Source organism: Puma concolor, chromosome E2 (genome assembly GCF_028749965.1).
Source record: "Puma concolor isolate L17-30 chromosome E2, mPumCon1.1.hap2, whole genome shotgun sequence".
NCBI classification, from domain to species: Eukaryota; Metazoa; Chordata; class Mammalia; order Carnivora; family Felidae; genus Puma; species Puma concolor.
Window position 1 is genome coordinate 19,268,006 of NC_141681.1, and position 26,059 is coordinate 19,294,064.

General features: G+C 49.9%; 2 protein-coding genes across 4 annotated transcripts; both read right to left on the reverse strand.

The window, feature by feature from the left end:
• Nucleotides 1–1,702: 1,702 nt before the first annotated feature.
• Nucleotides 1,703–18,124, reverse strand: NUTF2 (nuclear transport factor 2). 3 transcript variants are annotated; one of them, XM_086689149.1, is made up of 6 exons: nucleotides 17,979–18,082; nucleotides 9,712–9,880; nucleotides 6,384–6,511; nucleotides 4,246–4,317; nucleotides 4,063–4,161; nucleotides 1,703–2,232 (listed from the first exon to the last, which is right to left on the reverse strand). In XM_086689149.1, exons 3-6 carry the CDS (start codon nucleotides 6,480–6,482, stop codon nucleotides 2,119–2,121), a joined length of 384 nt encoding a protein of 127 aa, XP_086545275.1. In that variant the 5' UTR covers nucleotides 6,483–6,511; nucleotides 9,712–9,880; nucleotides 17,979–18,082; the 3' UTR covers nucleotides 1,703–2,118. The 3 variants fall into 3 exon arrangements, with proteins under 3 accessions (XP_086545275.1, XP_086545274.1, XP_025776439.1); XM_086689148.1 differs by lacking the exon at nucleotides 9,712–9,880 and having other exon boundaries at nucleotides 17,979–18,124; XM_025920654.2 differs by lacking the exons at nucleotides 9,712–9,880; nucleotides 17,979–18,082 and adding an exon at nucleotides 17,518–17,879.
• Nucleotides 18,125–20,941: 2,817 nt separating this feature from the next.
• Nucleotides 20,942–22,998, reverse strand: THAP11 (THAP domain containing 11). Its single transcript, XM_086689145.1, has one exon. The coding sequence runs from the start codon at nucleotides 22,572–22,574 to the stop codon at nucleotides 21,648–21,650; it is 927 nt and encodes a 308-aa protein (XP_086545271.1). The 5' UTR covers nucleotides 22,575–22,998; the 3' UTR covers nucleotides 20,942–21,647.
• Between the last annotated feature and the right edge of the window lie 3,061 nt (nucleotides 22,999–26,059).

Below are 26,059 nucleotides of genomic sequence, written 5' to 3' on the forward strand. Positions count from 1 at the left end.
CTCCCGGAACCTGCGCAGGGTGAAGAAGAAAGGTTCCGGGCTGGGGGCGGAAGCTTCAGCCCTCCCGGACCCTTTGGTCAACGGGTGAGGCAAATCAACCTTCTTCAGGGCTAAGGCAGAGCAAATATCTATGTACTGGACTGCCCAAATCCCTGTGCACCTTGGGACATCCCGTCCAGTTTATGTCCATTACCAGAACATGAACTCATTGAGTCCAGAACTGGATCAACTTAGCCACCCAGGTTAGTCCCTCAGACCCTATCCAGGAAAAAGGTGAATTGGTAGGCCTCCCCTTTGCGAAATGGGGCAGGGCGACCCAAGGCCTCAGGGGGATTGTAAACCCAGGAATTGTGAGGGGAGGATAGTCAAATCACAAACATTGCATTGTTACTTAATATCCCCCAGCATCCCCTGCCCGCCCAGGCCTGACAACCTCAGGCAGGAAGAAAGAAACCAGAGTTTACAAACACCTCTTTATTGCAGAAATTTCAGGCACAGGTACATGGAAGAAGCTGTATTGCAGATTTTATACAGGGTGGTTTAAGAGGCAGCAGGCATCTACCTCTCTCCGGACCCCCATTCCCCAAACACATAGCATCCTAAATCAGTCCCACTGAAATCTCTAAGTGTGGTCTTCTAAACACAGTTCATCATCCAACCCTCTACCGAGGGTAGCCAGGCAACTTGTGGGGGGTCTGAGGAAGTCTTTGGCCTCCATCCATAGTGCAGGGGGAAAGGGGAGTACAGGTCAGGCTTAACTGTGGGGCCCTCACCAATCTTAAAACCCCTAGCAGGGCACCAGCCCAAGACTTGGGTTTGGTTCTAGCTTTTGGTTGCGATCTTGCCACCAGACTTTATAACACCAGAGGTCTTAGGGCTAAGGGCTAGATTTGTAATGGGCAAGGCCTCTGTCCCCCAAACTGAGCAGAAACTGCCCTGATGATAGTTAATATTTCCTGGGACTTGAAGAAAACGTGAAGGTATGTGGTGAGGCAGGAAACAGAAGGCCTAGAGATGCCTTGCAAAGGTCTGAGGGGTATGAAGTCCCAAAGCACAAATCCCTCAGTCTCAGACTGCCTATTTCATAGCTCTAGATCTGTACCCCAGCCCAACTGGGCCTGGCTCTGCACTCTGCGGGCAAATGGAGGCTGACTGTTCTGGGCACTCACCTCTGGGCAAGGATATCCAAAACTGGATACAAAACTGGAGCTGCCCTCTGCTTGGCTTGGGGTTTATGGGGCCCCCTGGATGTGATCCTGACTGTTCTGGGGGTAGAACAGGATATTCTCCCTCAAACCTTTGCTCATTTTATACAGGGTAGTTTTGCTGAGCCCTCAGCCCAGAGCACCTGAGCTTAATGAGTCATTTTCAGTGGGATTCTAGATCATCTCTATTACCAGAGCCCTGACCTACCCAATGTAGGAGTTGTCAGAAGTGACTGCAAAGGCTTCAGTGCAAGGGAAGCTTCAGGCCAGACCCAAGCTGTCTGCAGCTCAGTTTTCCAGGACCAGGTAGGCTGAGGTGGGGCATACTATGCCCTAAAGGCTTCTGAGAGAAGCTATCTGGGAGTGCTGCTTCAGCAGTTTCTCTTTGTAACATGTATTGCTGAGTTGGGGGGAGAGGTGGGAAGGTGAGACATGAGAGAGACAATGGGGCAGGGTAGTTATTGATGCCCAGCCAACTATTAAACTCATTAAAACAATTTAAACTGTTAAGAAAATTTTTGTGGTTTTATTGTATCATGAGGCATTGAAACATCCGAACAAATCAATATCTGGGCGGTGAGGCAGCTGCTTTCTCCTTCACTTCTTTGGGTTACTAGAGCAACTTGTCAGTAGATTAAAAAACAAAAACAAAACAAAACAAAAAAAACAACCTTTTGCATTACTTAAGTCTTTCCAAGGCATGCGCTGGTACAACACAAACTTCTCCTGTCAGATGCAACTAGTCTAGCGTCCAAACATCATGCACAATACCCCAGTAGCAGCAGCGCACTGCGCCCGCTCCCACCGTGGCCCTGCTCATTTGTGTATGATATTTGGAGCATCTGGAGGAGTGTGAATAATATTGGGGAGAGGAGGGAGGAGGAAACAGCATGAGTGCCTGGCTGGGAGGAGGTCAGCCGAAGTTGTGCAGGGCAAGCCTGAACATGTCATTGGTGCAAACCCAAGCATCGTTGATGTTCTTTAATAGGAACATCTGGTGGAACCCCATGATGGGGTCTTCATCAGCCTGTGAGGAGAAAAAAAATGATTGAGTAAGTAGGCCAAGGAACAGGAAGGGAGTTTAGTGGCAAGGGAACAGGACAAAGAATGCTGACTTTGAGATCAGGCCCTACGGTCTTGGACTCAAATCCCAGTATAGCCAAAGTGTATTTATGAATGTGAATTGATATAATGTACAAAACATGGCACTGGGCACATAGGGGCTACAGATGGCAGTTCTCACTGCTACATGCACTTAAACTGTAGAATACATCACCAATTAGCCACCGTAAGAGAGCAGAAAACACACCTGCCTCTGAGCCCATGTCTCTAAGCAGTGATCAATTTGAAAGAGTTCTGTAGTGCTCACCGCATAACTTACAGTACCTAAAACCTAAATAATCTTAGCGTCTGATTACACCAGTTAGTCCAATTCAGAGAAACTACTGTTAATACTGACTGTGGCCAAGTAGGTGAGAAAAGACTCAAAACGGAGTTCACACTGTAATCAAAGCTCTAACAAAGAGCAAAACAAAGAGCAAAAACGAAGCAATGTCACCTGATGTTTCCTGTCGTGTCATATATAACATTTGCAATGAAAAAAAAAAAAAAAAAAAGGCAAGACACCTCCAGCCAAACTGCAGAAGATCAGGATGAAGCATAGTTAAGGTAGGAGCCCAGTTAACCAGTGCTATCTCTAACATTGCTGGGGTTTCTGGGATTTATCATCAGCAATTAGGCAAATCAGTCTTTCAGGGACTCTGAGTTGGGACAGAAGCAGCAGAATGAACCTGAAGCCAAGTGGGAAATGGGCCATGCTTACTCACCCTATCCTGGAAAATAGGCACCGAGCCCCCTGAAAAGACCTCTTCACTCCCAACGGCCTATCTGAACACAAACTCTGGGCAGGGCATGTTGGACAGGCAGGAAAAACTGACAGGAAAGTCCAGGCCACAAGGCAGGTCCTTCTGGGTCCATGGCAGAGGCCTATGGGGCCCCTCTTTCTGCCCTTTTATTTAACCCAGAAGGCCCCACCTAACCTACGGAGAAGGCCATGTGGGCCTATTATTCAGAGTCCCACCGTGACACGGGTCCAGGAGACTGGGACCTGGTCGACGGGCAGCCAACCTGTCCTGCTTTGGAAAGGAGGAGAAGCTTTTTGGAAATTAAAAATCTGGCTTCAGTCTGCTGGAGCACAACAGGTAGGAGTTCCCATGAGAGTTCTTGGGGGACTGAGGAGCTGAAGGCTTTGAAGAGGATAGGTCTTGGAAGAGGAAAGGAGAATGCAAACAGAAGCAGGAGTTCCAGGAATCTGCTTTGCTCAGCAGGTGGCGGAGCCAGTAGCCAGCTCAGGAAGTGGCAACATGGACTCCACCAAGGGACTGCAACTCAGCACCCAGCTGGCCCATCTAGGACCAGCTGCCGACAGAAAGCCCACCTATACCTCAGGGCAGTATGAAGGCCCAGTATCTTAGCACCACAACCCCACCCTGCTCCTATACCTCTTGTCCCTTTTCCAGAAAGGCTCTAAACCTGTACTCTCCAATAGTACTTTCTGTAACAACAGAATCAGTCTGTGTCTGCACTGTCCAATAGGCAGTCACAGTGACTGACTGTAAGCACTTGAAATATACTTAGTTCGGCTGAGGAACTCCATTTTAACTTTCATTTTAATTAATGCAATTTAAAAATTGCCATTAAAATTGAAACATAATATAAAAATGTGACTAGTGGTTACTGTATTGAATTATACAGCTCTAGACACCGAGTGTCCCTTGATAAACAGGTCACATCACAGGGAAGGCAGGTGCGCAGGGCTCTCCTCTGCCTGCCCACTCCTCCCTACCAGCACTATTACCTTGAGCTGGCCCACAACCATGCTGATGATGCAGCTATCTGGCGTGGGCTGATGGTCCTGCGCCGTGATGCTGTGCTGGATTTTCTGGAACGGAAGGCTCTGCAAAAGAAAGAGGGGGTGATGGGCTGTGGCCAGCAAGGCAGGGAAGTAGCTGCTTGCAGCATGACCCTGGCCTTTACTTACAGACAACTTCTCCACAATGGCAGCTTTCCCCTGGAATTGCTGTCCTTCCCACGTAAGGCATGATGCGTCAATCTGAAAACCAGAAAACATGGGGTCAGGGCCTCAGAGAAAAAGGAATTTATCTCTGAGTCCCTGAAAAGGACCTTGTTTGGAAAAATGAGTCCAAAACTCAATTACCCTATCTATAAAGAAGGGAACTGAAGGTAGTTTCCATACTTTACACTACTAACAACCTCTTTAATTACACCCTATCTTCCCAGAGCCCAGGCTCTGAAAAGCTAACAAAATACAAACCTATTTAGTAAGTTCATTTCCTGGTTTTTATTCAAGAAGTTATATGCCCCCTGGGGGCATCTGGGTGGCTCAGTTGGTTAGGTGTCTGACTCTTGATTTCAGGTCAGGTCATGATCTCACAATTCATGAGCTAGACCCCTGTGTCGGGCTTTGAGCTGATAGCATGGAGCCTGCTTGGGATTCTCTCTCTTCTCTCTCTGTCCCTCCCCCGCTCTCTCTCTCTCTCAAAATAAATAAATAAACTAAAAAACAAAAACAAAAACAAAGAAGTTATATGGCCTCTGATATGCATGAGCCCTAGGCTGCCTATTATGTGGTCAAGGCTCAGCCAAAAGTCATACTGCTATGTGGTCAGTCAGCACCAGTACTAGAGAAGCCCATGAGAAATAACTTGGAAACATTCTATGTTCAATTACCATCTCTAGAGCTCAGGCTGAATTCTACTGAGGCCACTCCCATAAGGACACCCATGAGGTGAGGGAAGAATGGAGGCTGACAAGGCCTCCCAAGGCCTAGCCTGGGACCCTACCTACATCAACATGCAACCCACTAGTTTCATCCCCTCCCCTCCATATTTTTCCTGCCATAGACTTCAGGGGCAGAACTCAAAACTGCCTTTGCTACTTACCAGCTATAATATTTGGCAAGTTACATATTTTTCTATTTTCTGATCTTTATTTATTTAAAAAAAAAAAAATTTTTTTTAACGTTTATTTATTTTTGAGACAGAGAGAGACAGAGCATGAACGGGGGAGGGTCAGAGAGAGGGAGACACAGAATCTGAAACAGGCTCCAGGCTCTGAGCTGTCAGCACAGAGCCCAACGCGGGGCTCAAACTCACGGACCAAGAGATCATGACCTGAGCCGAAGTCGGCCGCTTAACCGACTGAGCTACCCCGGCGCCCCTCTATTTTCTGATCTTTAAAAAAGACATATGCTGAGGATTATACAAAATGACATACATAAAGCATTCTTTTAGGACCATGCTCTCTTCTCTGGGTCGGGGCTGCTTTCATTGATTTTAAGAAGCAAATAAAACAGAAGTGCCAGGATCCCAGAGTCATATCAGTTCAAGTTTTTAAAACTCTCTCTGATGACAACCAAATAATGCATTTACTGGATTTGGCTTTCCACTGGTAAGATCCCTTTCTTTTCTTCAGACTTGACCCCGAGTTTCTGGAGACACAGAGAGAGCTTTGCCCCACAGCCCAGTCAGGTTCTCAGGCTATGCTGGATGACTCCTATCATTTCCATTCTGGACAGACCTGCTAGAAATGGCCTGATCAATCACATTACTGTGACTGAGTCCTGGCAGGGTCAAATACAAGTAGCTCTTGGTATACATGATCATTAAAATAGCAAGTGCCTGCCTAGAAGAGTTAAAGACACACCAGTCTCCCTGGGCTAACCCCATTTGTTTACCATGAGCATTCAGGGGTGTTTGGCCCTCAAAAGGAAACTTGGACCTAAGACCTCCAGGAGAACTCAGTTTTGCATTGATGATGCTCATACCTGCCACTTCCAGAAAGCACCATGAGCCTTAGCATCTGTCTGCTGCTGCCCAATCTGGAACCAGAGGCACTCTCAGGACCATGGAATGGCAAGCCCGTAACAACCTGCCAAGGATACAGGATCCCTACTCTTATGGAAGATGACAGAAGGGAACGTGTAGACCAGGTAGTTGGGCTAAGCCTCAGGCCTCTTCTGCCACAGACAGAAGCTTAGATAGAAGAGTATAGCCAAATCCGGTAAGGGCTTCTAGAACTTGTGAACTGGACACACTGGCCCAACATCTGAATGGATCCCTTGGGGACCCTGTTCAGGCCCTAGAGCTGGAGACTTACATAAATTGCGCCTAGTTGGGTTCTGTCGTTATCAAATAACTGGTAGTAATGTTGAATGAAGCTGGATCCAATCTGCTCCCAAATTGGCTTGTCTCCCATTCTGGAGCGTCACCCGGCCTCACTGAGACCTGCAAGATCAGCAAGACATGGAGGGAAGTGTTGGTACCAAGGGAACAGGAGGTAGCCAGCTGCGGTTTCTTCACTGACCCCTACCCCTCCTGGCCTCCTCCAGGAGGGAGTCTTTTGGTGAGGTCTGTTATAGAGAGGTCCTGGAGAATTGGTAGGAGGCCCCTCCCAATACAGACCAGTGCAGGGAGCCCAGAGGTGGACCAGACTCAGACTCTCCTTTGAGGAGCTCTGGCTAATGAAACAAAGGGGCTCCCAGGATGTGGAGCACATAGGATAGGTGCTGAGGGTGGAGCCAGGACAGTCAGAGCAAGCCCTTCAATGCCCAATGGGGGGTGGGGCTTTAAGAAGGAGCTAACGACACACACTCTCCCCACATGTTTTCATTTAATTCTCTCAACAATCTGTTCTTCCCACTTTGCAAGTCAGAAATTACAGATATCTGTGTAATGTCCTTAGTCCCATCAACATTGCCCCAGGGCTATATCAAGAGGTGGAGGAAGACCCAGTGAGAGTAGGGGGAGATGTCTCCTCAAGTCCTCACTTGCAATAAAACAGCAAGTGATCCTCCATTTTAGTCTTAAGGGAGCAGTTTACTTCTTTGAGCACAGGTAACATCTATTCATTTCTTCATGACAGGGTTACCCCTACCCACTTCAGAGATGGGAACATGAATTCAAAGAATCAGAGAGTAATACTGAGGGGGTCTGGGAAGGGAAACAGAGGCGATCATCTCTTCACACTCCCCATCCCAGCACTGCTTCCGTTGGAAGGGGCTGCCCTTCTCTGGTCTTTTGGGGGGGGGGGGGGAGGCGGGGAGACCCCCTCCCAGCTATAGACATCACAGCTCCAAGGCTTGCTAGAAGGAAACTCAAGCTGTAGACGAGAGCCACTCTGGCTTTGCTAGGCCCCTCCCAGATAAGAAGCCCACATCTCACTGAAGGATACCACAATGGCAGACTTGTATGTTGTTCCACAGTTGTGTCTGACTACCTCCCCATCTTCTGACAACAGGACTCTGAACCAAAGCAGTGAGGAGTTGCGTTGTGTCTGTTAATGGCAGACAACCATTAACAGTGGTGGGACCTGATGCAAGTCATTGCCCCAAGAAGGGCCTCAGCTCCCTCCTCTGTAAGGGGGTGGAACCCTGATGTTGCCAGTGGTTGTGAAGCCTCACCAAGGGAACCTGCTAGTTCACTCTAGTCCCTATGACCTCACCCAAGGCCAGAGGAGCCAGCCGGGATAGATAATGTAGAGGGCCAGTGGCTTAGTCCCAATCCAGCCAATCTCCCAGCCTATGACCAATACTTCAGCCAATGAGGGGCCAGGAAGATGAGCCAGCTTTATTTTAGATCCCATAGGAGGTGGTGGCACTAAAAATAGGAGCTCAGTGCTAAGATGACTAAGAAATGTCCAAGAAAAGTCTAAAACAAGCAGAAGAGAAAGACTGGACCCAGGCACGCCTGCTACACAGGAATACAAGGTGTGTCCCAGTTTATACTCTGCCAAGAAACAAATCAACTTGTGGGTAAAGCATAGGGTCAAAAGCTAGTCTCAGCTGCTGTCATGGTCACATTTCCAAGGGGTCAGACTGTAGCTACCCCCCCACTCCCAGCCATCTCTGCTGCATCTCAAATCTCTGCCTCTTCCAACCTAATATTCACTATGTTTGGCTCATTCACTGTGGCCCAGCCCCATGGTATCCTACCCCAAGAGCTCTGGGGCAGAAGGAAAGCTAGAAGAATGGGTAAGGGCCATCTCTCCCTCTGTCCTCGGCAAGGTTGGGCAGTCCTCAGGGAAGGTCTTGGAGAAAGAGTATGCCGATCAGAAGAAAAAGCATAAGTATGTGTCTGGGCACAAGAAAAGAGATAAGGGCAGGGAACAGGAAAGCTGGAGATGGAGGGTAAGGGAAAATAAGGCTAAATAAAAGCTGACCCAAAGACAAGAAAAGTGATGCCATGTGGTAGGACAGTGATGCAGAGGAAGTAGGGGGGGGGGGGTCTCCTTTTTCAATATTGTTCTTAAGGTATGTTAACTTGCCAATACAAAAACTACTTGGCAGAAGTAGTGGTGGAGTGAAGAGGGAGGACAGATAAAGGGACAGAAAGACACTTTGGTCCAGTGGGGCAGGGCAAAGTGTGTTTTCCTAAGGAATGAGACTGCTTGGGGGCACCAGAAAGTGTGAGAAGGAACCTTCAAAACTATGTAGACTGAGGCCTTTTCCAAATAGGGTCCCTGAAGCCAATACCAACCTTGTTCTTGACCTGTTTGGCCCTGATACGTTTATTTCCAGGTACTGATCATGGTAGCCATGTGGTCAGATTCCACTGTCATCCCACTTTACAGGTGGGAAAACTGAGGTTTAGTGATATGTCTTGCCCCAAGTCCATCTAGTACATCAGGGCTTACACTGGGTCCTCTGGTTGAAGTCAGCACTTTCTTTCTGCTAAATATGTGCCCCTGAGCTCTAAACCACAAAGCTGGCCATGTCTCTTCTGTACAACAGCCTCACCTTTGGATTAAATCTTGAAACTCCACAGATATGCATCCATACCTGTCCCTGTCTCCCTAGCATTCTGTCCTACCTCCATCCAGCTCACACACAAATAGAACAGAACTCACTCAGTGCTTGCTCACTGATTTTTGCCCCACCCTCACCCTATGAGTCCCCCTACTGGGATGTCCTCCCTCCTCTCATCTGTCTGGTCAAGTTCCTACTCTTCCCTCAGATTCCATCTATTTGGGTCCTCCTTCCCAGACTCATATGTTGACCCCAACCCCATGTGCAAAACCATATTAACACAGCCAGAGCTCACTCCTCTGCCTAAACATTGTGGCTCTGGTCTGGGAGGGTTCCAGTGTGGTTCCTGCCACACCCACTCCATCCCACCCCAATCCCTTAGCACAGAGTGTGGCTCAGCAAACTACAGGATTTACAGTTTGACTCCAAATCTCCCATAAAGCTTTCAACTCTTGGCTGGGAGGCAGCATTCCTGCATCCAGAAAAAGAAGCAGGGAGCAAAGTACCCCCCCCCCCCATCCCAAGCAACACAGGGATGGGTCTGGGCCAAGCTGGGAGGATGTTCCCCAGGATGGCCAGCAAGCCCTGACCTTGATTCTAATACATATACTGCAGAAAGAACAGTCTAAAAAGAAAAATGCCAAGGCTCAGAAGCAGCCTCATATCAGGTTGGGGACTGACCTTCGTGACGGCTTCTCCTACAGTTCTTCCAAGAGGACCGCTGACCACGCCATCTCCTGCTTCACCCCAACAGTCCGCAGGCTGAGTGAGGCCAGGCTCCTCGAGGAGCAGAAATGACCTCGATGACCTCTCGCCCACTGAGCATCAGCCTTCACTGACCTTTAGGTCTCTGTGGGTGCAAAGACCCTCTAAGAATGTCTCAAAAACTGTGACCCTCTCCCAATAAATTTGCACAGAGGTAGGGATGTCCCAGCCTTGCGAATAATTTCAGATTGTTCAGACTCCCTGAGGCTGTCAAAGATCCCAGGGTAAATCTTTTGCCCAAAAAAAAAAAAAAAAAAAAAATCTTTTGTCCAGAAGACCCCATTAGACAACAGAAAATTTTCATTTCTATCCTCAAATTCTGGGTCAGTGTTTCCAGTGACAAAACTTAAAAAATTTTTTTTAATTTTTTTTTTTATTTTTGAAGGAGAGAGAGACAGAGTGTGAGTGGAGGAGGGGCAGAGAGAGAGGGAGACACAGAATCGGAAGCAGGCTCCGGGCTCTGAGCTGTCAGCACAGAGCCAGACGCGGGGCTCAAACCCATGAACTGTGAGATCATGACCTGAGCCGAAGTCGGACGCTCAACCGACTGAGCCACCCAGATGCCCCTCCAGTGACAAAACTTAAATAGCAGTGTCTACCTGATAACATCTCATTTTTACTAATACGTATTAGGTATAGACATGTGCTAAAGGCTTTACATGCATTTGGTCCTAACACCCTGTGACTCGATTCCCACATTAGAGACGAGCAAAATGAAGCTCAGAAAGGTTAGCTAACTTGTTCAAGGCCATAAGCCTAATGGGTGGTGGAACTAGATGGAACCAGGTTTAGTGGACTCCAGAGCCAGGACTCCCAGAGACAACAGGTTGGAGGTAAAAATGAGTAGACCACCCAGTGAGAGAGGTGCTCCTGGGCACATAGCACTGAAGCCCTAACCTCTAACCTTGACTCTCTCAGAGAGGGGCAAGACAGGCCTGAACCAGGGCTTCTGCCTCCAAACAAAGGCACCAGGCAGACTTCCACACCAAACCCAAACAAAAGGCGTTTTCATGGGGGATGATCTCACAGTTTTCCCAAACGTGCGAAGTCACAGCCCAGTTCTACCATCTCAGCAAGTCAGAGATCCTAGCCTAGCTGGACCTGGGGCAGGGCTGGGGGCAGGAGAGTGATGGGGAAGAGGATGTTCCAAACTCCAGACTGATACAGAGAAAGACCCATGTTTGTCTTTTTTTGAGCACCCATCACCAAGGCCTGCAGGGCATGTCAGCAGATACACCAAGCTTCTACGGGGATCCTTGAAGTCAGCATCAACCATGGCCATTACTCTCATACATCCTATGGCCCTCCAGTGACTTCCCTCCCATTCTCCACTAACAGTCTCAACCACTTAGACTGCCTTCAAGGCCCCTGGGTGACCTGCCCTCCTGGCTGTCCAACCTCATCTGCCACCCAACCCACCCCTCGCCCCTCCTCTACTGCCAGTCTGGGCATGTCCCTGTTCCTGGAACATGCTGAGCCTGTTCTCACCCAAGAGCTTTGCAACTGTCGATCCTTCTACCCAGATCACTATTCTCCCTGGATCTTCATTTGTCTGCTCCTTGTCACATATGTGTCAGCTCAAATGTCACCTCCTCACAGACACCTTCTCTGTCCGTTCGGTCTAAAGTAACTGGTCACTCATTTCACCATCTTGTATTGTTTTCTTAGCACTTATCACTGAATGAGATTGTCACACTTAACATATTTGTTTATGCTCTGTCTCCCTGACCTGGGCATCCCTGTTGCCATGGTGCCTGGCCCAGCTCTCCTTCTCTGGAGGAGGAGCAAATTCTGGGTGAACCCTGCCGAATTTAAGTGACCCACCTCCTCTCTACCTGCACCTTCTGTCTAAGTCATCAGGAAACAGTCCTTTGTCAACTACCCAGTCATCTGTCTATTGGAGGGCTTGGTCCAACCCCCTCACTTATTCCCAAAGCCCTGGTCACCTGAAAGAAGGTCAGCTGTGGCTCAACAGCAGGCACACAACCACACCCTCAAAGGCTTGGCCTCTAGCCTATTCCTCCTCTCCCTTGTTGTATGACCCTTTGACCCTGTTTCCTCACCAGTAATTGGGGATGTTAGGGGTAATCAACTGAGGGTATAAAGGAAGACCCAGCTGCAAGGAGTCCGTCAGGTCCTAAGTGAACACCGAGGTCAAGAACTAGAAAGAAGGTGGTTACCTCAGCCTCCTACAAGGATACCACACCATGGAACAGCCTCAATCCAGGACTCCCAACTGCCTAGTCCACCATTCCCCTGCCTGAAGTCTGGAGAGAAATCAGCCAAGGTCTAGTGCCGGCATGGCTGGCCAGGACAGAACCCTTTCCTGGGGCAGACCCCTGAGGCCTAAGTGCCTCCAGTGAGGGCCTTTTCCTCCTCTTTGGCCTGGAGGAGGGATCCAGAACCTTCAGGACACCCTGGCCGGCCCAGAAGCTAATTCCTGAGATCTGCATTCTGGTCCCTCTGCTCTGTACTTACTCAGACCCTAAGTAGCCTCCCTTTCCCACATGACCCAGAGATTTCTAGGGACCCTGTCCTAGACAGCTCCCATCCATGAACTGAACCCCAGGCCATGAACTTACTGGTCAGGTATACATGGACTTGGCTCCCCAGTTGGGCCTAAAGCCCCTAAGTGACCACCCCCATGGTCTGCTACCACCATGCCTGGCTAATACTGCCATGACACTCTGAGACTGAGGTGAGCAGAGGAATAAAGGGATGCACACGGAGTCTCCGGAGTGCTGAATGGAATGACTTCTTCTGTAAGCAAAACAGTTACATATGAGGGCGCCTGGGTGTCTCAGTCAGTTGAGCGTCCGACTTCAGCTCAGGTCATGGTCTCACAGTTTGTAGGTTTGAGCTCCATGTCAGGCTCTGTGCTGACAGCTCAGAGGCTGGAGCCTGCTTCGGATTCTGTGTCTCTCTAGCTCTCTGCCCCTCCCCCACTCACAGTCTGTCTCTCTCTCTCTCTCAAAAATAAAAAAAATAAACGTAAAAAAAAAAGTTACATGTGTTCTCTCATTTGAGCCTCACAGCTGCAAAGCTAGTATGATTACCATCATTTTATAGATGCAGAAACCAGGACTCCAAGAGGTTAAGAAAAAATTCAAGACTACATAGGGCCACTGGCATAGCCAGCATTAAGATATCCACAAAACTGGCTTGGACTAGAACAGCTGTGAGCCAATGTCAAGTAGCATAAAGTGTAGAGGTAACAAATGAAGTGCTGAGGAATGGAGCCCAGGCCTTTTCTTGCCCTCTGAAATCAACAAATTCCATTCCCCTCAGTGCATGCTCAACTGGTCAAAGTAGGACTATACCATAGGGACAAGTGAGTACTTGCGTTCGCCTGGGTGTAAAACCACCTCTGCAAATGGAACCAATGTCTCTACACAGAGACAACACTCCAGGGGGCAGCAGTCTCTGCCCTGGTGAGACCCAGTGGCTCTGAAGTATCAGAGGCTTTAAGAAACACATTCCAGGGGTGCCTGGGTGGCTCAGTCGGTTGAGGGTTCAACTTAAGCTCAGGCCATGATCTCGCAGTTCATGAGTTCGAGCCCCACATCGGGCTCTATGCTGTGAGCGTGGAGCCTGCTTTGGATCCTCTGTTTCCCTCTCTCTTTCTCTCAAAAATAAATAAACATTAAAGAAAGAGAGAAAGAAAGAAGGAAAGAGAAAGAAAAAAGAAAAAACATCCCAGAATTTCCTCAGTTTACTGAAGCAAACAGTCCTGAGTTCCCAGGCACCTCAAAAATACCACTCTCATGACGGGGAGGTTCTCCTTCTCAGGGGTAGCTCCTCTCTACTCTAGGGACTTAGGGAGTCGGCACATAGCAGGTACCACAAATAGGTAAGGAGTAAGACCCAGGGCAGTAAAAGAAAGCCATAGCAGGTCAGGTGGCCACTAAGACACTTCCACAGTCACAGCCAGACCTGCACAAAGGATTCTTCCCAGGAAGACACATTCTAGCTGACAGGATGAAAAGGAGGATGATTCCACACAAACCTGGTGCCCAGTTCCACACAAACCTGGTGCCCAGGATGCTGACCAAAATGATCATATCACGTGGGCCTGGAAGTCACTCCAGGGATAACCCACACACTGCTGACTCCCTCAGGGAGCAATTCAGTAATTCTTATCACATATGGTCAAAGCAAGAAAGTCTCAAAGCCAGGGAAGGGGTAGCCAATTCAAATCCAACCTCAAATACACAAACATTCTCAGAGGGCCCATCAGCAAAAATTAAATTAAAAAAAAAAAATTTCCATGAGGAGGTTCAGTTCAACCCCTGCTCTTTAGAAATCCTGCTCAACTTTCAATGTCCATCCTGTGGAAACGTTTTTGGATCCCCTCTCTCCAAAAGGACTATTCCCTTTTATCTCTGGGGGGTGGGCAGCTCTGTTTCTCACTCTGGGCAGATGTCCTCATGGGTACCATTCAGGAGCACTGGGCATTTGAAAAAAAGTGACCTGAGAGGGTCTTACTGAAAGGGGCAGAAGCCACACACCCAGGCTCCACTCAGGGAATGGGAAGACCACAAAATGCTGGTGAGAGTCCCAGACAGTGGGAGAATGCCCAGCAGAGACCCCTGGGACAGAGAAGCAGGCTGTAGAACACAGCAGCTAGACCCAAAAGCCACAGCAATCTGGAGTGGTGACAGCATTGCTCAAGGGACCCCAGACCTTCCTGCACACACCAGTGGAAGAATGCCTTGCTCTACGGTTCCTGCTGGAAGCAGAGAGGAGAGTAGGCTCACTAACAGCCTTTCTTCATCTGTGCTCTAGCCCCTTCTTCTGTGCCAAAAGACCCTAAGTACATAATAGTAACATTAGCCCTAAGTATGTAATAGTAACATTTCCTCCTTTCCCCAGCACCAGGACTGGGTAGGGCTCATTTTGCTACCTTCAGTTTCAGCTCAGAGCCTATTACACAAAAAGGGCCAAAGAATGGTTGTTGAATAATACTAATCATTGGTAAGAAAGGAAAAGAAAGTTCCAAGAAAGATACTAATGTTCCAGTAGAGGAATCCTAGAATATTTTAATATAAGGTGTCTTCCAGTTCTAAAATTAGACAGCAGAGGGGCGCCTGGGTGGCGCAGTCGGTTAAGCGTCCGACTTCAGCCAGGTCACGATCTCGCGGTCCGTGAGTTCGAGCCCCGCGTCAGGCTCTGGGCTGATGGCTCAGAGCCTGGAGCCTGTTTCCGATTCTGTGTCTCCCTCTCTCTCTGCCCCTCCCCCGTTCATGCTCTGTCTCTCTCTGTCCCAAAAATAAATAAACGTTGAAAAAAAAAAATTTTAAATTAGACAGCAGAATAAAGTGAGATATGGCTCAGGGGCACCTGGGTGGCTCAGTCGGTTAAGTGTCCAACTTTGGCTCAGGTCATGATCTCACGGTTCATGGGTTCAAGCCCTGCATCAGGGTCTGTGCTGACAGCCCAGAGCCTGGAGCCTGCTTCAGATTCTGTGTCTCCCTCTCTCTCTGCCCCTCCCCCACTTGTACTTGCATGCACTGTCTCTCTCTCAAAAATAAACAATAATTTTTTTTTTTTTAAGTGAGATGTGGCTCAGAGAGGAGAGGTGCAGGGGCTCCTGGATAGTTCAGTTGGCTAGGCATCCGATTCTTGACATCAGCTCAGGTCATGATCTTGCAGTCATGAGATACAGCTTTGAGTCATGCTGAGAGTGGAACCTGCTTGGGATTCTTTCTCTCCCTCTCTCTCTGCCCCTCCACCAGCACACATGCGTGCTCTTTCTCTCTCAAAATAAATAAAAACTTAAAAAAAAAAAAGAAGTGCACTCTATGTCACTAAAGGACCTAGTTTAGAGTTGAGAACCTAGGCATCCTCACACCCTGCCCCCATGCTTATGCGGCCACATCTCGACTGCTTCATGCCAAACTCCACTTCCAAGTCAGCCCTATGTGAATAGAAGGTGCAGACAGATTCTGGAGAATCTCAGGACTCTCTTCTTATCTCTGAGATACAGATGGCCTGCCAAATTCCAGAAAGATCAAGGACTTCTGGGGGTCAGGATGCCGGGTAATGGCTAGTTAAGCCCAGACACAGAAGTTATAGAAAACTTCTAGGATTGGAATGAGGGAGAAACCGGAATTCTTCCTCCTCCTGGGTAATCTTCAAGAAGGAATGGTATCTTTTTGACCCTGAAGAAAACCATTATCATAAAGTCACTTAGGGCCTTGGAATGTGCAAACTGATCCATAGCAGTAAGCCTACCTCACGTGAAACCTGTGTCCTAGACAAAAGGAATCCTGACAATCTTCAGAGGGTCTTGAAACAGCTGTCTCTAGTACTAAGAGATTCTATCACAGGGATCCTGTGTATGTTCTTAGGGCAGTCCCTTCTTCTTGCCCATGTCCACTAGCAAACCAGACCTCTCCTGAGCTTGCTGAATGAACCTGACTTCCACATGTTTATGGGCCAGCATGTGGACTAGGAGGTTTGAGTACAGAGGGAAGGGAATCAGGAGATCAGGACAGATCTTTGCCTGTTCTCCTTAATCAGGGAGAATGACTAGACAAAGCAATTCAACTACAGAAAAACTGCCAAAGCTAGAGCCCAATGACCAGAAAAATATCACCCGGGGAAATACTCGAGGGAAAAAAAAAACAGTCCAGCGGTGGTGGCTTCCTGCATCATGGGCCTAACTCAACTTTCTTAAGAGATCTGCTTGCTGCTGAAGCCAGGCCTACGGAGACTTAGCTGCTTCTTTAATCCTCACAAAAACTATAGCTCAGAAGCTATACTGGGTCAGAGGAATCAAGACTCGACAAGCTGTCTCTTCCCAAAATCCCATGGTCCTCTCTGGACTGGTCTCTTAATATATCATCACTCAATCAGAAATACCTTTACAAAGCCTGTCAGAAGACTACTCTAAGGCTAGATACTCCTCTTCTCCCAGGACTCAAGGGGGTCATTGGATTCATCAATGAAGGCAATTTCTCAAGGTTCAACCAGCCTCCTGCCTGTAAACAGGTTACTCCACCTGGTGAGAAGTGAGCAAGCATGTGAGAGAAGCCTGACTTTCTGCAACTTTCAACTCTAGTTCTCCCACCTACGCTTCAGAAGAGCCCCAGAATCTGAATCTGAGCCCCGCGGCCCCAATGTGCTCACCGCCAATGTCACCTCAAGCCCAGTCTCTTATTTGGCACTGGGCTATGGACTTCAGGTCTGAATCCTACTTTCCCCTCCATTAAATCCAACCTTATCACCACCAATCTTACGGAATCATTCTCCTCTGGGGAAGAGGGCAAATGACTGGAAAGGGCAGATGTGAGGATTAGAATGCACTGGAGCAGGTCTAATAACATGTTGGGGGCTCTCATATCCAACCTCACCTCCTAGGCTTTTTCCTCCCCTCCTCCACTAATACAGCCGGCCAACCCAACCACAGCTGAGGCCTGGTCTCTGATAGAAGGGCGGGGTCTGAGCCTACCAGTCCAGAGCCGCTTCCTCGCATCAGGCCAGATCCTCCAAGGCTGGAGGAGGGTTAAGTCCCACATGGAACCCTCTCGCTCCAGATTCCCTGACCCTACTCTCCACGCAGGAACCTACGCATGAGTTCCACAGAGTGGGAGTTAGGTTTTGTGCACTCCCAACGTGCAGACAAGCAGGGGAGAAGCATTCACCTATATCCTAGCCTTGCTATGGTTGGGAAACGGATGAGAGTCCTAATCCCGGGCTGCGGCAGGAAAGCGCCCTTACCCAATGCTGACTCCGGAGCGGGCCGGGTGGCGCTTGCCCATCCCCGGATCCTTCGCTGGCGGGTGGCAGGACGTGGGGCTGGGGTCGTCCCGCTAGCCTGCCTGCAGAGCTTGCGGGACTCCGGCAGGCCGGGCTAGGCCAGACGGGGCGGGGCCCGGAGAGCCCCATCCGGGTGGTCTGGACCAGAGAAAAAAAAGCCTGGCCACAGCGCAGTCCGCTGCACCCGCTACAGGCACCACACTGCCGGATAGGCGCCTGTCTCTGTGTTCCCCTCGGCCGCCGCCTCAGAGGACCGGCGGGAGGCGGAGCCGCGCGCGACACATGGCCCCGTCCCCGCGCGGCTTTGGGCCGCCGGTGGGGGTGGGGGGGCGCCCGGAGACTGGTAGCGGAGGCTCCAGGCGGCCCAGAGCGCGGCTCTAGCGGCCTAGCCCCCGCCCCGGCGCGCTAGCCCCGACACTCACCCGAGGGGCTGGCACGATGGCGGCAGCGGCGGCGGCGGCGGCGGCAACCCAGCGCGGTCTGCGACCGACTGTCCCTTCCCCCCTGCCTTCCCTCGCCACCCTGCTGCACTCTGGGAAACGCAGTTCCCCCGACCTCCTTTCTGGCGTAGGTGCGCCAGGAGAAAACTACAGTTCCCAGTGTGCTATGCGCTGGGGACCAGACACAGCCCTCAGCGCGGGAGGTGAGGCTAAGCCAGGGAGGGAGGCTGCCAGGGCGAGCCCCTGAGAATTGTGGTCTAGCGGAAGCCTCTGGAACACCCGAGGTTGGCGCCAGGCAAGGGTCAGGGCTCAGTTGTCGCCAGGTCCCAGCTGGTCTGGCCCCGCCCAAGTTGCGCGGTCTTTTGGAGTGGGCCCCGCCTCCGTGCCTGGCCAGGCCCCAAGCAGGCCTAGCCGCCCCTCCCTGGGCCCCTGGGCTGTTTCCGCTCCCGAACTCCCCTCCTCTTTGGTGCTCTGGCCACCACTTCGACTCTTCGGAGCGGTTCTCTAAAGCTAGCCAGGGCAAAAGCCATAGTTTCTGCTGTCCCAATGTTCATGCGCCCAGCCCGGCCCAAAGCTGGTTTCGAGCAGTCGAGGCTTTTCCTTCGGCTGGAGACTCAAATGCTCAAGTGGGGCTCAGCTGGAGACAAAGAGTAATCTTGTACAGTTCGGGTCTTCAAAACCTAGTCATACGGTGGTTTTTTTGTTGTTGTTGCTGTTGTTCGTTTTATTTTACTTTTTGCAGCAGGCGGAGCCCCGAAGGGTTTAATTTTTATTAACGAGAAAAGAACTCACCCAAACTTTCCCCAGGATTTAAGTGACCAGATTGTCAATAATTTCCTTCCCACCCATTGCCCTTTCATCACTTATTTTCGTCGTTTCCTGGGCAATACAAACATTTAGTGTAAGGCCTGTTTCTAAGTCAGGGCTGTTGGGTAAATGCTGTGCAGCTAACCCAGGTGAACCACAGGTAAGGAAAATATTTTCCTGGCAGTTCCATGCCTTCCCTCCTGCCAAGACTCCTATTCTTCCATAAGTTTTGCACCTTCACCAATACCCCCCCCCCCCCCACATATTCGCTTCTTGGGGATGGCTGGTAAACCCAGGCCGAGCTTCTGTTTATTAAATCCCAGGTCTGTACTAATTTGCCTGACTAGATGCTTCTTACTCATCCAGTGAAAACTGCATTGTCCTGCTTGTGTGCATCCGGGGCCTCCCTTGTTAAGCTGTCAGGCCCCCTCCCCCTAAAAGCTAAAACACTGGATAGGCTGTGTGCACATAACCTCCAGACACCACAGTCCTGGCCAGAGCCTGGCCCTCACCTATCCTGGGAGTGCTGCTGAGAGGTCCAAGTCAGCCAAAGTAGAAGGTGTTAAGTCCCTTCAACAAACAGGAGCTAAGATACACTAAAGGACATAGACTGAGCCTAGGAAAGCTCTCAATCCTAGTGGAGAGTGGGGACATGTGAGAGACTGGTTCAGTAGCCGTGCACGAAGGGGAATGCTGTGCTTCCACCACCTTATTTATGATTAGCTGGAACTAACCCTAGGAAGGCAGAGAACCAGTTCCTTCCCCAACCAGGCACCTGCACAACCTGTATTCCACCCCTCCTCCCCACGAGACTTGTTTGTTTCTCAAGTCAGTGCCAAGGGGCCGAGAGCAGAGACTAGAGAAACATTTGTCATTGCAGTTCACAGATAAACGGAAGTCCCCAGGGAAGTGGCTTTTTCTAAAGTAACAGAGAAGGGGGTCATGTTTTATGGAGCCCAAGAAGTGTCCATTTGTGCCCAAATACTTACAGTAGATAAGGCAAGCTTTAAAGATATTTGCCTTTCCCTATTGGCTTTGAGCTAAATTACTTGGACCTATGGATAAAAACATCACCTCATTCCTGTAATCTCCCATCTAAAGAAGAATAAAAACAGGGGCGCCTGGGTGGCGCAGTCGGTTAAGCGTCCGACTTCCGCCAGGTCACGATCTCGCGGTCCGTGGGTTCGAGCCCCGCGTCAGGCTCTGGGCTGATGGCTCAGAGCCTGGAGCCTGTTTCCGATTCTGTGTCTCCCTCTCTCTCTGCCCCTCCCCCGTTCATGCTCTGTCTCTCTCTATCCCAAAAATAAATAAACGTTGAAAAAAAAAAATTAAAAAAGAATATGGGGCGCCTGGGTGGCGCAGTCGGTTAAGCATCCGACTTCAGCCAGGTCACGATCTCGCGGTCCGTGAGTTCGAGCCCCGCGTCGGGCTCTGGGCTGATGGCTCAGAGCCTGGAGCCTGTTTCCGATTCTGTGTCTCCCTCTCTCTCTGCCCCTCCCCCGTTCATGCTCTGTCTCTCTCTGTCCCAAAAATAAAAAAAAAAAAAAAAAAAAAAAAAATTTAAAAAAAAAGAATAAAAACAGCCAAGAAAATGAATCACCGGGTCACAAATCCCAATTCCTCCACACTCAAAGTGTACCAGGGCCAAGGTATCTGTACAAGAGTTATGCCTGCAGGAGCCATGGCTGGCTCCAGCTGTGGTTGGTCTTCACTGACTTAAGTAACTGCAAGCCCATGTGTGCCAGATGCTGTACTAAGTGTCAGGGCTAAAATGGTGAGTGAAATTCAACCCCAGCTTAAAATCATGAAGGATTCAAAACCCTCAAGAGAAGGGAGGGGTCACAGTCGGTTTAGTTCTCAGTTGCTCCTTCTCCCAATCCACTGACAAACTGGGACCATTTGGTGCAGTTTCCAAACTCTGGAATGAGCTGGGCCAGGAACTCTCTAAGAACCTTACGAGGCCAGGGTCCATGTGCTCAGGGCCCCTTCATGGAGAAACATGGTCAGTGAAGCATTTCTACTCTCAGGATCAGCCTGGTCCTTGAGACCTAGGGCAGAGGCCTGTTGGGAGGCCTATTTCCCCATGTTTCAGGAATACTTAAATGAGTCTTTATCAAAATAAAATGGCCAAACCCAAATTAAAACCTTACTTTCTGTTTAATTCGTTTTGCCAAACAAACACAGTGAAAACTTTAGTCTGACTAATTGTACAGAAAATAGAATTTGTAACCAGTAGCAAACATAACAAGATAAACCTAAGTCCCTGGCAAGCTGGATCTTCAACAGCAGGTCACCTAGATCCCCTTGTAGATGGCCTCCTGGGGAGAGAGGTCCTAAATAGGCAGAGGCACAGTTCCCATCAGAATCACAGTCTGCACCTGGGAAGGAAAAGCAGGAAAAGGAGAACTGATGTTACTTGGATCTCTTATCACTACACACGGAAGAGTTGTCCCAATGCTGGCCAACCTCAAGGTGTTGTCTTCCTAAACCCATAGTCCTTGGGCAGCCGACCTGCATTCTGAGGGGTTAAGTTTCAAGTTCAGTGGTTCTGAAGCCTCTGCTTAACCAGAACCTGCAACATAAACGGGGTGAGGTGAAGAATGGGGGACAAAGTCATAAATGCTGGTGTCACCCGTGCAGAGTCTGAGGTCCCAAACTTCAGGACCTTGCTTCAGGAGAAAACAAGAGAGGGTGTCAGGTCACCAGCAAAAGAGTCCAGCTGCCCTAAGCTTCAGTACTGTCAACCAGTGTCCCAGGAATATAGGGGAGTTCACCAGCAGCGGCCTAAGGTCCCTCTAGGTCCGGGAGTCCAGCAAGCCAAAGTGGGGGGGGGGGGGGGGGCGTTCACATTCCGTGCTTCTTTCGGATGACAGCCATGGCCAGCAGCCGATCCTTCTCGCGGAGTTCTTCTCGTAGCTTGGCCTCAGTGAGACGCAGGTGGCGGATGCTGCCTTTCATTTCCTTCATCTTCACCTCCATCAGCGCCAGGATGTCCCGCTGCTCGTTCAGCTTGCGCAGGAGCTCCTCCTCCGTGGTGCCTGACGACAACGAGTATGAGTGGTCGGAGCCAGTATCAGGGAAGCCCTCTTCACCCACCACCACCAACTGGGGACCCATAGGGCACTCTGCGGCCTCCAGCCCTGCTGTAGCAGCCTCTAGCTCCGACGCGGCGGCGGCGGCGGCTGCGCCCTCGGCGGCGGCGAACTCCACTTGCACGGTCAGGTCGATAGGTTTCACGTCTTCGCCTGTGGGAGTGGTGGGAGCTGGGGGCACGGACCCCGGGGCCTGGCTGCTGTCTACAGCGGCCTGAAGGGTGAGAAGCACAGCAGCAGAGGCAGACACCAGGTTCGGCTGCAGCTGGGAGGCCTGGGCAGTGGAGGCTGACGGCGACGACTGCTGCTGCGGCGGTGGCTGTTGCTGCTGCTGCTGTTGTTGTTGCTGCTGCTGCTGTTGTTGCTGCTGCCTGCGGCGAGCGGCTGCAGCCCCGGCGGGTCTGCGTGCTACTTTGCGCTCGTTGACGCCACGCAGCGGGAAGATGGTAGGGACGCGCACCGTGTAGGTCTTGCGGCCGCCTTGGAAGTGGACGCTGCAGAGACGGTGGCCCGTGGTGGGCTGAAAGGTGGAGAAGCACCCACTGACGCCAGCGCGGGACACGTTCTTGAGCCAGAGACGCCGCAGTTCAGCGTCCTTGGGAAACGTATAGAAGTGCAGCGCCTTGTCCCGGTGTGAGTTGTTGTAGCAGCCCGGCACGCAGCACGTAAAGCCTGGCATGGCTGCGCCGCGCGGCCCGCCTCGGCCCTGCCCACCGGCCTCCTAAGCCCTTCGACGGCCCGGTCGGTCTGCCGCCGCCCGCCCCCTCGACGGGCGGCGCCGGGCGGGTCTTTAGGCGGCTTCCCACTAATGCCGCCCGGCGCAGCCGGCCTGGCCCGGCGCCCCGTGCCCAGAATACGCTTCCCGCCGGCCCGCGCCGCGCCACCCACCCGGCCGCCCGCCTGCGCTCCAGAGTCGGCCCCGGGGACGCCGCGAAGGACCGCCCGGGAAGGAGGACTACGCCCCCCACAATGCACCACGCCAGAAGCTGCTCACTTCCGGAACGGGGGCGTGATAATTCCAGCCGCTTTCCTGGGCGCCGGTATGGCCCACGCAGAACAGATTCTTACTCCCACTCGGCTAATCCCCGGCCGACTATAGAGGCGTATTCGGTTGCAACGCCGTCTCCTGACCGCCCTTCGCAAGGACCTGGAATCCTGATACGGCGGCCGGGGAGGGGGGTGTGGGGAGGCGGGAGGCGCGCGCCTCTGTAGTGCGCAAGCGCCCTGGGTATTTGCCCACAAAAACCACAAATCCCGCAATGCCTTGCGCTGAACTCGGCTGCTGTGGCCTGCAGCGCCGCCTAAAGGAGAGGCCGGGTTACAGGGGACTAGGAGTTGGGTGAGGTTGTGCCAGCGGACAACCTTGCCGGAAGCGGTTCCCCAATCACTGGCGGTTGTGAGTCTACAGCATTCCTGCGGGGCTTGGGTGGGCGACCGGGGCTTCAGTGCCCAGAAAGACCTCAGGAGCCCCTTTCTCTGCGTTGAGCACTCTCCTAATTCAGCCGCTGTTTGCGATGACTCACTTACTGACCTAAACATCAGTCACCAATTGATGCTTACTGTGTGGCGGGCACAGGGCAGTGCGTTGGGAACCTTGCAGGAGCTGACTGACCAGGCCTGACTGCTGCGAGGGATGAGGGTCCAACTTTTGGATAATAGATGTGAATGCACCTGAATGGATTTCTAATCACAGAAATAAGTGCTACAAAATAATGAACAGGACAGAGGAAAAAATGGGAGGCGGAGTCCCAGGAAGAAAAAAAAAACGGTGAAAAGCTGGAGGGGGGAGGAGTAGCTGGCCCTGAGGCAAGAAAGAACTAGGCTCCGCCCTTCAAAACCTGGAAGATGCCAGGCTGGGTAGCTGGAGGGTCAAAAGATACCAAACTGGGCTAAGTTAAAAGATTTGGGATTTAATTCTGCAGAGGACTGGGAGCTGTTGAAGTGTGTTGAACCAGAGGATGGACAGGATTTGTATTGTAACAAGACCCCTCCCCACTCCTCTACTTCTAAGGAGAAAACGTTCTAAAGGACCAGAGAGGCTGTGGAAAACCAGGGAGGAGGCTGGGAAGTCTTTAGGGAAGTTACTTGCAAACAGCCCTCCTTTGCTGAGTTCCCCCTTTCTCCGCTTCTTGCCTTTCTTCACCCTTTTTCCTGATTCTCCCTCCTAATTTTTTTTCCCTCCTGATTACAAACCATGGGTGTGAAATTGGAGCCTAGTATAAACTACTTCTAAGTATTTGATATAAAAACAAGAAAGATTCGGCTTTACAAGCATGTGAAAGAAAAAGGAACACCCCAAGTTAACTGTTACATTTTTTAAAGTGTTTTATTATAAGAGGAACCCATTCTTAAAATATTTTGTAAACATTACAAAAAATTTTTTTTAAATGGGGTGCCTGGGTGGCTCAGTCGGTTAAACATCCAACTTCAGCTCAGGTCATGATCTTGTGCTTTTATGAGTTCCAGCCCCGTGTTGGGCTCTGTGCTGAGAGCTCAGAGCTTGGAGCCTGCTTCAGATTCTGTGTCTCCCTCTCTCTCTGCACCTCCCCCATTCGTGCTCTTTCTCTCTCTCAAAAATAAACATTAAAAAAAAATTTTTTTAATGTTTTGGAAAAATACGGGACAATGGAAATGAACTATTTGTCTGGTCCAACATGCAAACATCACCCTTGCACTTTGTGTTCACAATCAACGTGCTCCATGGTTATTGGCATGGGTTTCTCAGACCCATACCAGAAAGAAGTTCCATTCCTCCTGGCCTATGCAGCTGAGGTCCACAGCTTGAACCCCCTTCAAACTTAGAAATGCAGTCCATGTTGAAAAATGTGCATTCATTTGGATGAATATACAACAGTAAAAACATGAATACACACTTTGTTAAATGATTACGTTTATGAAATGTATGCAGTAGAGATAAAGCAAAAGATCATTGTTACATTGTTTTGTATTTTCATTGTCATACTATCACTGATAGAATTCTATTCTTGTCTCAAGACGTACCTTCCTCAAAAAATATTAATGAGATCAAATTTATATCGTTTCTTCATGCACAGAACATTGAAGATGCTCAATAAAATCGTACCTTCCAGTACATAAAATCACCTCTAACCTACACATAATCTTTTATACTTAAAACATATCTAGAATGCATAGCTCTCTCCCCACCCCTACTGCCCTGCCCACCCTCTATCTTGTCACCTCTGGAAAAAGGCTACAACCTTGTCACAAGTCTCCCTGCTGCCAATCTTGCCTCCTCTACAAAATCTGTTGTTCACATGGATACCAAAAAAATATGGTTATGTAATTCCTCTGCTTAAATCCTTCCAGTGGCCTATTGCATTAAGAATAATGTCCTTGGGGCGCCTGGGTGGCGCAGTCGGTTAAGCGTCCGACTTCGGCCAGGTCACGATCTCGCGGTCCGTGAGTTCGAGCCCTGCGTCAGGCTCTGGGCTGATGGCTCAGAGCCTGGAGCCTGTTTCCGATTCTGTGTCTCCCTCTCTCTCTGCCCCTTCCCTGTTCATGCTCTGTCTCTCTCTGTCCCAAAAATAAATAAACGTTGAAAAAAAAATTAAAAAAAAAAAGAATAATGTCCAAACTCCTTTCCCGAGCCTGTAAGACCCCACATGGTCTGCTCCTTGCCTGTCTTACTCCTCCCTCCCTTGCTTCATGCACTCAGTATTTTCTTTTTTAAAAGTAGCAAATATAAAGTTTAATCAATTATGTAAAACACATAGACACCTGATCTAGGAGCAAAAGGATAAGTCCATAACTCAGAACTCAAGTTCTGATTAAATTTCCATGAAAATTTAAGAAAGGCTGTCTTGGTGAAAAATGTGCTAATAGAGTCTCTAGCATTAACAGAACTTTGAAAGCCAAATTTCGTCTCAAAATTGCACGTTTGGAGATCATAACATTTCTGCTGCATCACAAACAGCCCACTAGCTTTTGAGCCTGCAGCCTGGTCTCTTCTGAGGCTGAGTAGTTTTCACAAATGCAAATCTGACCAGATCACATATAGGATAAAATTATTTTTTCCTGGCCCAAGTGTGCCTACTCAACTAGGAGAGGGAGATGGGAATAAGAGACATTCTAATAGTGACTGCTATTTATTAAGGGCCTGGCTTACTATATATCAGACACTGAGCTAAACATTATCTCAATGAG

Excerpts from the sequence above, each read along its gene's own strand:
- THAP11 (XM_086689145.1), bottom strand. The coding sequence starts at position 22,574 with ATGCCAGGCTTTACGTGCTGCGTGCCGGGCTGCTACAACAACTCACAC.
- NUTF2 (XM_086689148.1), bottom strand. The coding sequence starts at position 6,482 with ATGGGAGACAAGCCAATTTGGGAGCAGATTGGATCCAGCTTCATTCAA. Across the intron at positions 4,318-6,383 it reads CCCAACTAGGCGCAATTTAT|ATTGACGCATCATGCCTTAC; the intron begins GTAAGTCTCCAG and ends TCTGGTTTTCAG. Across the intron at positions 2,233-4,062 it reads TGGTTGTGGGCCAGCTCAAG|GCTGATGAAGACCCCATCAT; the intron begins GTAATAGTGCTG and ends TTCTCCTCACAG.